The sequence below is a fragment of the Equus asinus genome, chromosome 2 (genome assembly GCF_041296235.1).
Source record: "Equus asinus isolate D_3611 breed Donkey chromosome 2, EquAss-T2T_v2, whole genome shotgun sequence".
NCBI lineage: Eukaryota > Metazoa > Chordata > Mammalia > Perissodactyla > Equidae > Equus > Equus asinus.
The window spans coordinates 126,951,408-126,965,113 of NC_091791.1; the positions used below are offsets into that span (position 1 = coordinate 126,951,408).

General features: G+C 38.8%; 1 protein-coding gene across 3 annotated transcripts in view; it reads left to right on the forward strand.

Annotated features, from left to right (window-relative positions):
• Nucleotides 1-215: 215 nt before the first annotated feature.
• The window catches only part of NPTN (neuroplastin), a 65,817-nt gene continuing 52,326 nt past the window's right edge, over nucleotides 216-13,706 (forward strand). The window contains exons 1-2 of one of the 3 annotated variants that reach the window (XM_070498390.1): nucleotides 442-692; nucleotides 5,909-8,019. In XM_070498390.1, the coding sequence (XP_070354491.1) occupies nucleotides 7,998-8,019 (22 nt within the window). In that variant the 5' untranslated portion in view covers nucleotides 442-692; nucleotides 5,909-7,997. Of the gene's footprint in view, nucleotides 693-5,908; nucleotides 8,020-13,706 lie in introns of all 3 variants that reach the window. The other 2 variants (XM_014849728.3, XM_070498383.1) reach the window with 2 other exon arrangements.

Genomic DNA, 13,706 nt, shown 5'->3' on the forward strand with positions numbered 1-13,706 from the left:
TCAAAGTCCAGAAGAAAGAAATAGCAGGATTTTGATAGGGGACAATGAGAGGAAGGCGTAAAAGAGGAGGTGCTGCATCACATTCCGCAGCCAAGAACGCCAACAAATGAGAGGCAGGATGGGTGGAGGAAACACATTATGTTTCCAAAACTTCCTCTTATTTATGGGCGCTCCCGTTTCAGAGGGATAAGCTGAACGCAGACTTCTCCGTCCCCCAGGGCCAAGAGAGCGGGAGGAGCCCCGCCTTACCCCGTCACGTGGCCAGAAGCGCCCTTGGCACGTGACCGACCTTGCTCTAGGCCAATCAGCCTCTGCAGGGGCGGGGACGCGGAGTCCGAGAGGCTGGAGCAACCGTCGAGGCCGCCTCTTCTCGCGAGCCTTGCCGCCGTCGCTCCTCAGCCGCCCCCGGCCCGGAGGGAAGGTCTCGCGAGGCTTGGGCGCTGCGGCGGTAGGAGGAGGACGGGGAAGGACGGAGCCTAGCAGCCGTTGCCTCCCTCGCTGCCTCCCTCGCGCGCTCGCCCACCCCCTCCCTCCCTCCCCTCCCTCCCCCGGCCCCGGCTCCGGCCCCGGCCCATTCGCTGTTCGGTCTTCTGCAGGGAGGATGTCGGGCTCGTCGCTCCCTAGCGCCCTGGCCCTCTCGCTGTTGCTGGTCTCGGGCTCCCTCCTCCCAGGGCCAGGCGCCGCTCAGAACGGTAAGCAGGGCGCCGGGGGCGGGCCGGGCGGGGGCCGAGGGACGCCGGCGGCCGGGGGCGCCGTCCGGGGCCGAGGAGGTGCCGGAGCCGGGGAAGGGGGCCGGTCAGGAGTGTGAGCGGCTGCGGACCGAGAGGAGGAGATGCCGGTCGGGAGTTGGGAGAGGCGCGGGTGCGAGAACCGGAGGCGCCTGAGCCGGAGGTGGGGGCGTCCGACGAGAGCCTGAGGGGTTGCGGACTGAGAGGCTCCGCGCCGTGGGCCGGTCGTTCCGAGTCGGGGAGGGGACACCGAGGAAGCCGGCGCGAGGAGCTGGAGTAGCGGGGGCGGATGGGGAGGGGGCGCAGCTCTTAAAGAAGGCAGCAGAAGACAGGCGTCTGTGTTGGAGGCGGCGGGGAGTGGTGTCAGTCGGGCTCCCCGAGAGAACGGGGGCCCGGGCGCTGGGGTCGTCTCGGATTCTACTGGGGCCCCGTGAGACCGGTGACATCCTTAAAAAATAAGAGAGACGTTGCGGGGAAGGGAGTTCTGAAGAATTCTGAGTACTAGAGCCCTAAGAAGGGGGTAAAGGATCCGGGAGCCTTGGATATGGAAGTGGAGGGAAGGTGGGTGGAAAGCGGAGGTAGTGGGTTGACTGCAGTAGGGGATCTGGAGGGAGCAGCAGCGGCGGCTCTAAACGAGATGGGGGAAGAGGGCTGGGTTTACTAAGGAGGGTGGAGTGTTGGGCATTCTGGGGTAGTGGTTGGGAGAGCAAAAAGGAGTTTCTAAATAAGGAGAGGAAGAACGAGCAGAGGTTGGGGAGAAAGGGTTGAAACTGAGGTGGAGGGATATTTGTTAGAGAAATAAGGGTGCCCGGGTGTAGAGATGGGGGTGCAGGAAGACAGAATAAGGGAAGGGAGTAAAATGCAGGAAGCCGGGGGTGTAATGTTGGTTTGCAGTGTGGAGGATATATTAGAGAAGGGAGGAACTGAGTTGTGGCAAGTGCTCCGTGATATTGGTTGGGCCTTTGGGAAGGCAGGGCCATATAGCTGGAACTGCACTGGTGGAATTGAGGGCAGTGACTGGAAAGACGGAGATGGAGGAAGTAGGTTGTTAAGCTCTAAAAGTTTCAAGACACAAGAGACGTTATTTCTGAGAAACATAAAAGTAGTCCCTGAGATGTGTGCAGGGTACAGTGGAAACGAGAGAATTGAGTTTTGAACTGAAGCTGTTTAGAGAAGATGGAGAAATGGTGGTGGGGGACCTCGACAAAAAAAGATTCTGATTGTTGAAGGCTTGTGTTATAGTTCAGCTGCTGAATTGATCTTTCGTGGGTGAAACTAGGAGTACTGTGAACCAGTTTCTGCTCTTGTGGAAACAGCCTTTAAGAGGTTTAGAAAACATTTTTATAGGAAGGAATTTATGAGGTCAGTACTGGACAGTGGACTATAAATTATTCTTGCTAATCCTTCAGTGATTCTTTGTTGTTAATGCTAGAACAATTTAAAATTTTTCTTGGAATAGCTGAAATTTAAATGACTTTCAGTTTGTAAAACATCGATGATAGAGCCAATAGAATTAAGCATTTTAAGGAGAATCTGGGCTTAAAATGCTGAAGTTTATGGTGAAAATATATCAATAAATGATTAAAAGAGCATCATTGGTTAAATATAAGTGTTTGTTGTACCAAATTGTACTAATCAAATCTTATATATGGTTCATAGCCTTCAGTTATCATTGCAGGGGTCAGGAAGGAAACATTTATTTGTTTCTAGGATTGAATATGCAAAATATTTTGGGTATTTTTCCTGTTTTTCTCCAAAGCATGAGGCCACTGTGGAAGGCAGGGTAGTTAGTCTGATTTGTCTTATCAGTTTTTAGTCTGTGTTAACAATATGACTTCAAGAAGCCTAATACTAATTTCAGCTATTTGATTTGTGGAAATAGAATGGTTTCATTTGGCACAATAGGTGAGAGATTCTTAACATATTTAATCTGTACTGGCATAGTTTCTTTCAATGATTTATAATACGGTGAAATTATAGCTTCTTAGCAACTAAAACAAGGTTTTCAGATAGGTCTACAAGGACTCATCTGGCTGTTCTCAGTGATGTGTGTTCTCAATACAGCTTAGAGCAGACTTTTCCTTGAAATGAGCTTGAATGTAGTCACATGACGTGATTGATGAAGTGAAGCTGAGCTTGCAGTTGACCCAAATGAAAGTAAATTTAATTCAAGGAAGAAATGGCTATTTTTTGAGTTTGAGTCCATATAAGTAAGGATGCCATTTTATAGTTTTCTATAACATACCTTATGATAAAACTCAAGCTTTCAAGTGGTGATAGCCCTACAATAATGATTTCATGTCATGGAGTTTGTATTTTCTTACAGATCTTCAGAAATGGATATCATGCTCTGTATGATGTTGAAATGTTAAATTACCTATGTAAAATGATGACTTAAAAAAACCCAAACAACTCAAACCTAAGTGTTTCTGGATTGGGTATGTGGTAGTTTAGATTGAGTATTGATGTTTTACAAAAGGTCCCTGTTTCATTATTCCTGAAATGAATTTGGACTAGATGACCCTCAGGGTGTCTTCCACTTGTGACCCATTACCATAGAAATTCAAGGCTTTCATTTAGATAGATTTTGTTTCCTATCCAAATATTTAGACTTGTAGGACCACATGTTCAAGTAAAATCCTTATTTAGGTGTTGATTTTTGTATGTATTAAGAAAAATGTAGTTCATTTTAAAGGAAGAAACTTGTCCTAAAAAGTAACCTTCCCGATACGACATTCAAAAGCATTAGAATAAAACTGAAATTGAATGAGTGCGAACCAAGCAGTGTTATGTGGTGATCAAGAGCACAGACCTTGGATCCTGATAGACCTGAGGTTGAGTCCCAGCTCTCTGTAGCTAAGTGACCTTGAGTAAAGTGCTTAATACTTCCAAGTCTCAGTTTTATCCTCTGTAAAATGGGGTTTATAATAATGCCAATCCCTTAGGGATGATGTGAGGATTAAATGAGATAATGTCCGTAAAGCACTTAGATTTCTCCCTGGCGTATACTGAGTCTCAGTAGAGAGTAAATTTTTACTATATGTAATACTTGTTACCGTATGTAACATATGTGTGCTAACATATGCTACATTACTATATGTGGCATAACAGTACTATATGTACTAAATGTTTGCTCACTATAGTCAGTTAGCTATTACTATTATCCTTTAAAAAGTAGCATTATTAATTACTTGTTTTTCTTCATGAGTATATCACACTTTTAATTGTTACTGCTGCTTACTGTCATCTTGAGTAAAGTGAAGTAGGCCATTTTAAGGCCCCGAACAGAGAGATTTGTGCTTTTGCTTATGTAACTTTTTAAGAAAAGTGACCTGCTGCACTGCCTGTGCAATTGTGAATTCTAGCGAGGAAGTTCATATTTCCATTTCATTGTCTGGGAGATTTCATGACTTTCTTTTGCTTTCAGTGAACTGTCTTTTCATATGGGCTAGGTATCACCTTTTCATAGAGTCCCATTGTTGTGAATAAGAAAAATAGAGTCTAGTGCCTGGCACATAGTAGGAGTGTTGGAGATGTTAGCTAATGAATGAATGTGGAGTGAAGTGTAAAAATGTGATACATTCATTCTGAAAATATAAAATTGGATAATTAACACTGTTTAGTAGGAGAAAATAAGGAGTCTAATGAATTTTGTTATTAACAAGCTATATTTTAAGAAACTGTTTTGCTTGGGTGATACTAGATAGTTGTGAACATTGTGCTTTGTAACAATGACAGTATTTGTATTAGATGATTCATGAATCTTTTTCTTTTCTGTCAAGTGCTGTTTGCTTCAGTGGTTGGGCAGTTTTCTCTCCCTGAGTATGTTTTTAGACGTGTATTTGCCATTGATTGTGCATCTCTTCTTTGGGTGAACTGAAATGAGCAACAGAAGACAGATGTTATCTATGGCAGCCCTGGCACAAATGACATGCCAAATGTCAAGCAACAGATCTTAACATAATTAATCCAAATATGATTTCAAATGACCAGAAGAAATAGTTTGCCTTGGAATAAAGCATTTCCTAAGGAGAGCATAAGCCTCCAGTTTCTCAGGCAACTGACAGAATTGTCACTGCTGATATAATAGAGTACCCAGGCATGAGCAATTGGTCAGGGGTCTGGGGAGGAAAGGCCATGTCACTACATCAGGACCTGTTTCTGGGCTCTTAGTCTTTGGTTTTCAAGGTTACTGGATCCAAATTAGAAAGGGATGCAGATGCAGTTTTTGTGTTGCCAGACATAATAGAGCTTAACCTGTTAATATACCAAGGTTTAAAACAAAAAAGAAAATAAAAACCCTTAAATATAAATGTGCTCCACAATCCAAACATTTGCCGTAAATTAAGACTGAAATTTATTACAGGTTTCACTTTGTGTGAGTTATACAGACATGAGAAATTAGACTATTTTGTCTTGAAGGAATCCCTTTATTTTTCTCGTTAAGATAATTGTGAGGGGCCGGCCCCATGGTCAAGTGGTTAAGTTCGCATACTCCGCTGTGGCAGCCCAGGGTTTTGCTAGTTCAGATCCTGGGCGCGGACATGGCACTGCTCATCAGGCCATGCTGAGGCGGCGTCCCATGTGCCACAACTAGAAGGACCCACAACTGAAATATACAACTATGTACTGGGGGGTTTGGGGAGAAAGAGCAGGAAAAAAAAAAAAAGAAGATTGGCAACAGTTGTTAGCTCAGGTGCCAATCTTTAAAAAAAAAACCCCACAAAATTTTGATGTGAAACATTTTCTCTTGTGGAGTATACCTTTAGACATTAGTAAAAGGCAAAATGTTATTGTGTTGTCTTTAATTTTTTAAATAAAAATAATTATTTAACTGGGCCCATAAAGATGACCAGATATGACTAGCAAAGTGCTCTGTCAATTTGGACATTGTTTTTCATTTATTTAGTTTGAGGTACTTTTTCAAAGTAAGATGTTTCATATGTAACATCTGAAACTTTGCTGGATCCATGTAAAGGTTTTTTTATAAGACAATTTGGGAAGGAGGTAAAGTGCTAATATCTATACAAATGAAGTATGTGGAAAAGCAATGAGTGGCGGTGTTGGATGATATTATAGGAGGTGTTCAGTAGAAGTTTGAAATTATACAAAGAAGTTTTGCAAGAATTGCATTCTGTGAAAAACTTTCTGATGCATTCTGTTCAATTTATCATTTACAGTGAGAGCACAATCTGGACAGGATCAGAAGTAGAGAATGAAACTGTAAGAGAAAGGGAAAAACAGAAGAAAGGCCGCAGTAGTACAGGGAGAAAAGCAGGATGCAAGGATGAGGAATGAATCTTCGTTTGAGGAGCATCTGGCAAAAGAGAATCTGTCAGAAAGAATAAATGGACCAGGGACCTCTAAAGTACATTAACACATCAAAATTAAAATAATGGCGCAAAATCACCTCCTGTGAACAATTGGCTTGCCTTTCAGTTTAAATGAATTTTTAAAAATGCCATTGATGATATGGAGTTTAATTTTAAGCAGCTTAGATGATGCATTTTAAACTTGTTTGTGAGATTTTTGTGGGTTTTTTCCAGAATTCCTAATTTTAGTTGATAAAGATTAGCTTTGGAAAGGTGGGAAACCTCTCCAGTAAAATTAGTTGATTATAAACTGTTACATTTTATAGGCTTAATATATAAATAAATTTCTCACTGAATTTAAAGTAAATACTGTGGATCCTATGTAAAAACATTATTCCAGTGGTATTGGTGTCTAAATTTAAAAAATTGAATACACAAGTAAAATGTATTTGTTTTTCAAGAGTTTATTCAATCAGAAGAGGGAGTCAAGATTTGCACCTAATTCCAACTTACTGTGTTATCTAAAATTGAAAGTAGGCCTAACTTTATTTTGGTTTGCTTTTGTGTATATACAAAGATATACATTTATTAATCAAACCTAATTAACTTGATGTCATTTTTACCTGATTGCTTGAACTTTTAATTGGTTTATCTTTGTGGGAATGGGGTTTACTAAATATTTAAAGAATTTCCTAAGTATCTACATTTATTTGCATACAGTAGGTTAGTGGGAGACATTTAATGTTCCTGACTTACTGAATTTTTGTTTGTTGTTTTTGTTGTGTTTCAAATTAAAAAAACCCAGTCTTATCTCTTCATTAAAGCAGATGGTGGTCAGTTTTGATGGAAACATCTTATGCTAAGTTCCTTGTACTGAAAGTACTGAATGGTATTCTTTTGCATTTCTGAAGACAATTATGGAATGTTTTAAGACTTGCTTTCTTTTCAAATAATCTTAATTACTGGAACCTTATGGTATGCTTTATGGTATTTTATAGAAGTATATCAATTTGGTTATGTTTCACTTCCCTTTGTTTTATCTTGGTTTCTGTCATTGTTACACTCAAGTAGTGCTTCAAATTGACTAGACAATGAAATATAAATGAGAAGATGTAAAATCACTCTGAAAGTGTCAGGGTTCTATATGTTATGTAAGGTTCTATTATTAGAAAACATTAAGTTCTGAATTATACCAGTAGTTTTAATCATATCCAAATGTATACTCATATTCTAAAGGTGATTAAATATATATTACAAGACAAAATGTCAAGTCCTTTTCTGATAGAATACTAACAAGGCAAAATGTTCCATATGCAGGAAGATGACGTTTAAAAAGAAAGTAGAGTGTGCTTGCATATATTAATTGTTATGCCATTGATTCTTCTTTTCTTCCTGATGATAGTGTTTGAAAACCACTGGACTAGGTGATGTCTAAATTCCCTTCCAGTTCCAAAATTACACAATTCTATTGACCTGACATTTAGGTACTGCCTCTAATGGGTAAGGGGCCTAGAGAGAGAATACTTCCTGTTTTAATAAGTTTTTAGAAACTTTCTTTTTGGAGATAAAGAAAATGACTTTGAGGCGTGTACTGTTTAAAATCCAACTGCCTGTAAACCTGTTTCAGACAGCACTGTAGTTCTTCAAGGAAGGCAGACTTATGTCTGTTACAGAGATCTCATATTAAACTTGCTGGGAAAATTGCCAGTATGAATTAAACAATTAAGAAATGAAAATCACTGCCAGGTAGGTAGATATTTTGTGTTCTCTCTGTTGGTTAAAAAGTAGTTGACAATTGAAGAGGCAATGAAGAGAGAGTGAATCACACTTAACTGATTGTATTTTTATGTAATCCTTTGAGGAGGTTTGTTTTTTATTTGACTTAGTTTCTCCTGTCCCTTATGTATTTTTTTAGGATCTCTACACCTGTCTATTATAGTTGGATAAGGCAGCCCAAATGTTACCTGAATTAAATCTGAGTAAGTTCCTAGATTGATATTCCTTAGAAACAATGTGTCAAAAGTCTCCGTTTACAGATTTTTTCATTATATCCTTTGTATCGGTTAGGTAGGTCCATTTTCTTGTTTTTTATTTCTTTTACATTTTTGTTAGAATTACAAATGTAAAAAATAGAGTGAGTAATGTGATAAACTTACATGTAATTATGTAATTTCAACAGTTACCAGCTACATCCTTGCTGCTTATTATTTTAAAAATAACCTGAAAAATTAACATTACAAATTAAAATTTTCTAGGTGCTAAAATGTAGTTAGTAAGGATTAGTTTACATTAGTAAAATAGGAGTAATTTGGTTCAGATGTAATCATGTTGAAATGACTTTAAAAATATAAAAGCTCTTTAGAAAAAGGCTTTCAAACTTTTGTTTGTAACCAGATAGAGGAATAGATTTTTCTTGTAACTGAGTATATGTGGAAATATGTAATGTTTTGTGAAACAATACTTGTCCTTACCCTGTAACATATTTAAGGAAAGCTGTTGTGACCTTCTGAATTGATTTTATAATTCATTAAAGGGCCATGAGACTCATGTTTGAAAAACAGAGCATTTTCAAGTATGGAGTTATTTTGTTTTTAGTTTGTTTTATTTTTAATATGGCATGTAGTCTGGAACAATCTGATGATTTTTGTAAACACAATGAGGACTTTCATGAGGCATTTATCAGTAATATCAACATGAACTGTTACTAGTCGTTATTAGTAAAGAAAATATGGCATTGTTGAATTAATGCAGTAGACATTACTTGTATAATATTGGGGTTTTTTTTCTATTTGAACTTGGGAAAAGGGAGAAGCTTCAGTAATTTGAATGTCATAATCAAAGCACAGGTTTCCCAGTATGTTTAGTTGTCCTTTCTTTTAGATTAGAGCTTATGTTCCTTATTCCTTAGTGCCTGCCTTTGAGTTATTGGTTGAGTACAGGGCTAGGAGCGCTGCTATTTATTCTGAGCTGAATGCTTACTCTGATGCTGTTGTGTGAGGCACATTTCTGGTGAGTACACATGACTTGAACACTGGCCAAGGGAAGGGAGGGAGAGGGAAAGCAGAACCATCACTGAAGAATCATTTGCCTTTCATGTTCAAAATCCTAGAGTAGCAAGATTATTTTCTCATATTTAGACATTCCTCCTTGGAGGGCAAAAAAGGCAACAAGATGTCCCTGTCCTGTGTTGGCAGCTATGTGAAATACTTTTCAATCCATAGATAGATTGAAGGAATATGTTAAATTTAACTTAGGATTTTTTGATTATACAAATTTAGCAGGTTGGAACAATTGTAGAGCAACTGGAAAAAAATAACATAGCTGCTCCAGCATTGAAATTATATTTGTTAATGCTGAATCTCAAATCATTCACCAAGGAAGATGAAATAAATGGGCTTAATGCAAACCAGGAAACTGCTACCTGGAAAAGAATAACGTAAAGAGGTTTCAAATAACTTGCGATGAACTGTCATTGAATTACCCTAGACAAATAACATAGTGATCACATATCAAAATTATGGTACTGCTAACAGTGTTACTGTTTTCGTACTAGGATTGAACTCCAAATAATTATTAACACTTTCCAACCACATTTAGGAGAAGACGCAAATAATTCTACATCGATGTTAGCATAAGACTGAGGAGAAAAGCCTGAAGGAGCTAAATTTAGGAAAAGGGAACACTAGGGGGATGTGATTATCTATTAATACCTTCAAGGTAGCAGTGTAAATGAAGTAAGGGAATTAGGCAGTCTCCAAAGATGGATGGGCTGTATCAAAGAGCAGTGGCCTAGAGCACAGGGAAGAAGAGCATAGGTTTGGTATTATGAAGTTGATTTTAATGAAACTAGCAGAAGAATAGAGTTATTTGCACTGACTCCTTGTCAGAGCTATTATAAGTAGGTCAAAGAGCTGGTTGAGGGGCTGGCCTGGTGGCACAGCAGTTAAGTGCGCACATTCTGCTTCGGGGGCCCTGGGTTCGCCGGTTCGGATCCCGGGTGCGGGCATGGCAAGCCATGCTATGGCAGGTGTCCCACATATAAAGTAAAGGAAGATGGGCACGTATGTTAGCTCAGGGCCAGTCTTCCTCAGCAAAAGAGGAGGATTGGCAGCAGGTGTTAGCTCAGGGCTAGTCTTCCTCAAAAAAACCCCCAAAACAACAATAGCAAAAAACCCCCAAAGAGCTGGTTGAGAGGGACCACATAAAACAAAAGGGAGGATCTCTTTCTGTTAATATCTAGTACTTACTTTGGAGCTCAATAGGAGAAAAAACCTTTATGGAAATGAATATGAAATGAAATGGGCTTTCCAGAAATTTTTAAGGGTCCAGAAATTAGTTTGTTTCCAACTCTAAAGTTCTGTGATTATGAATTCAAGAAAAATGGTGGATTAACTTTGAAATTCATAAAAGTAACTTTTAGGATCTGCCTATAGTACTTAAAACAGGATTATGTTTGTTATAACCTTCACAGGCAACTTCTTTTTGTTTAGTTATCAAAAACCCTATGAAATTTTGTTTAGTTATCAAAAGCACTGAAATTTTTCCAGTCTGTGTTTAACACACAGAAGCACAAGCTTCATAAGGGTTCATTCACTAGAGTGGATGGAACCTAGTAAAAGTTTAACCTTTGGCTCTTAGAAATAAGCCTTTTTCTTTTATATGGTAAATGTCAGCTATTAAGAAGGGCTTATCATCAGGAAAACAGCACTTCCAGGCTAACTCTTAACTTCATCAGTCAAATGTGTGCTGTGATAGGATTTTGTGTGTGTGTGAGTGGGAGCTAGTGCTGTCATACTTTGGTAGAGATGCCAGCTCACTTTAATTAGTTCAAAGAGTGTAGGTTTGCCAGATAAAATGCGGGACGCCCAGTTATATTTGAATTTCAGATAAACAATGGAGAATTTTTGTTTGATAAATCTGGCAACCCTAAAAAAAGAAGAATGTCCTTTTTGCTATTTTGGCCTTGCATTTAGAACTTAAACGACAAAAAGTCTTGAAATTTGGTGAGTTTTTGTGTATTAAAAGAAATCTTTTTAAAGTAGATTTAATATGAGCAAAATCATGTTACATTGTAAATTTTTTATGAAAAAGTATAGTTTAGGGTAATATTGTTTTATTCTGATTACATCACATTTCTATATATGTTTTCTTCAATTCTGATACTTTATATTTGACAGAGTTTTTCTTTTATTCTCTGAAAATTAAAGCTATTTTCAGGAAGGATGTGAGCAGAGGGCCTCAGGCTGTTTTTTTAGTAATTTCTCTCTTCTCTCCTTACCTAAAATATTTTAAAATTTAGGGCACTATTGCCTGAGGGTATATGATAAAGATGTTTCTGGGGCTGTTGGTTCGAGGATTGTCCTTTTTCAGATTTTTGCTTGGGGCCTTGGAATATATTTGCGATGTTGGCTTGGAAGAAGAAAAAGGTATGAATGAAGACGTGACTGACCACACCCTTTTCCACCTATTGAGTTCAGAATAATTTTCACTTGCTGAATTGTAACCGCCTGATTTAGAGAGTCAGAGAAAGTGAATGTTAGCTCTGCAGACTAGGGATGTGATTTCTTTACAGTTAAATTTCAACACTAAGAAAAATCATGGTTTCATGAGCTTTATTATCAGGCCTTTTGACTAGAGTTGTGTCACTGTATATCAGTAATTCTATGTAAGAGATCTCCCTTTTGTCCTTTGTGGGCCCGGGGCGGGGTGGCTATAAGAATAACAAGAATTGAACAATGTAGGGGCTGGCCCTGTGGCCGAGTGGTTAAGTTCGCGCGCTCTGCTGCAGGCGGCCCAGTGTTTCGTTGGTTCGAATCCTGGGCGCGGACATGGCACTGCTCATCAGACCACGCTGAGGCAGCGTCCCACATACCACAACTAGAAGAACCCACAACGAAGAATATACAACTATGTACCGGGGGCTTTGGGGAGAAAAAGGGAAAAAATAAAATCTTTAAAAAAAAAAATAAAGAAAAAAAAAAAAGAATTGAACAATGTAATAGTTCCAGGGTGAATGATATTAAGTAACATAAAGCATAATCATAACTATACTTTTACATATTTATTTGAAATATATTTAAGGCAGTTTTTAATTTTTTTAATTTTTTTATTTTCTTTTGAGGAAGATTAGCCCTGAGCTAACATCTGCTGCCAATCCTTCTCTTTTTGCTGAGGAAGACTGGTCCTGAGCTAACATCCATGCCCATCTTCCTCTACTTTATATGTGGGACACTTGCCACAGCATGGTTTGCCAAATGGTGCCATGTCCATGCCCAGGATCCAAACTGGTGAACCCCGGGCCACCACAGTGGAATGTGTGAACTTAACTGCTGCGCCACTGGGCCAGCCCTAAGGCAATTTTAAGAAGTGTTAAAAATAACTCATGGTTTTTATGAAACTAGGAAATTAGTGTAGTTTAAATTTGATGTTGAAACGCAATTGGAGATAGTATTACAGGATAAGTAAATTGATATACTCTGTCACCCTTGTAAATGTAAAGCATAAATAAAAACTATATCAAAAAGATCTTTTTGTGGGGCAACATACTTGAATAGAAAGAGCACTGGATTTGGCAGGAGCCCTGAATTCCTGTCTAATTCCGTTTTAGTTCCTATGGTTTCTCTTTTTAAAATTCGTATAATAATCTATAGGGTTTTTATGAGATCAAATGATAAGGTATGGAAAAGTGCTTTACAGACTGTTGTGTTGTAAAGTGGCTTGTATGTATAGCTTTGAGTTATAGTGCCTGGTACTTATAAAAGTGTTTACCCTTAATAGGTTAACTGCAACTCTGGTAGTTCATAGGAAAGTGAAAGTACTGGTGAGAAGGGCCAGATTATTTCAAGGTTGGTTCGTCTGGCAATTGATGACTGTATAGTAAATTTTACATTTTACATGGTTGTTGGCAGACTAGCCTTTTCACTGAATTATCTCCCTGTAATAGGGAAGGCTGATATGAATTTCTGTAATCTTTGAAGTGTGCCTCCCAGTACTGCTCTCATCTCTAATTATATCTAGTTACAGGGACACCCTCTTACCCTCATCCCTATTCCCTACTTCCCCCAGGTAGGCGACAGAAAGTAAAGTCATGTATCTATCTTGTGTCCTTTTTTTATAACACGTTTTTGTAACTCCCCTTTACTATCCTCAAGTGAAATTCATAGGTGTTTTAACCTACCTATGCATTATTAAGAAAAAAAATGTAATACCCTAAATGTAATATAAAGGAGAAAATAAAGGAAAACAACTTATAATAAGATATTTAGTTTAGTCCGTGAATGCTCAGGCATGGCTACACAGGAAGACGATGAAGTAGCCTGCTGTTTATATCCATATGTGGAAAAACCAAGAATGTGACAACTACAAATGCAGGCTGGTATATTTGTGCTGTAACAGTGACTTAAATACTACAGGCAGCATTGCTATTGATAATGTGATTTTCTGAAAAGATGAACAACTTTTGGTAAAGTTACAAATGAAACAAAGTACGATCTCACTTTACGTAGTAATTGCATTCCTGGAAAATTGAGTGATGGTTAATTAAAACCGTGCAAGAATACTTCGTGTTATATTTAAAAGAGTTAGCTTCTAGACTCAGAACAAGTTTTTCATCTTTTTGAGCGTCATTTGAAAGTTGTGTGGGAAGAAGGACAATTCTTTGTTGTGC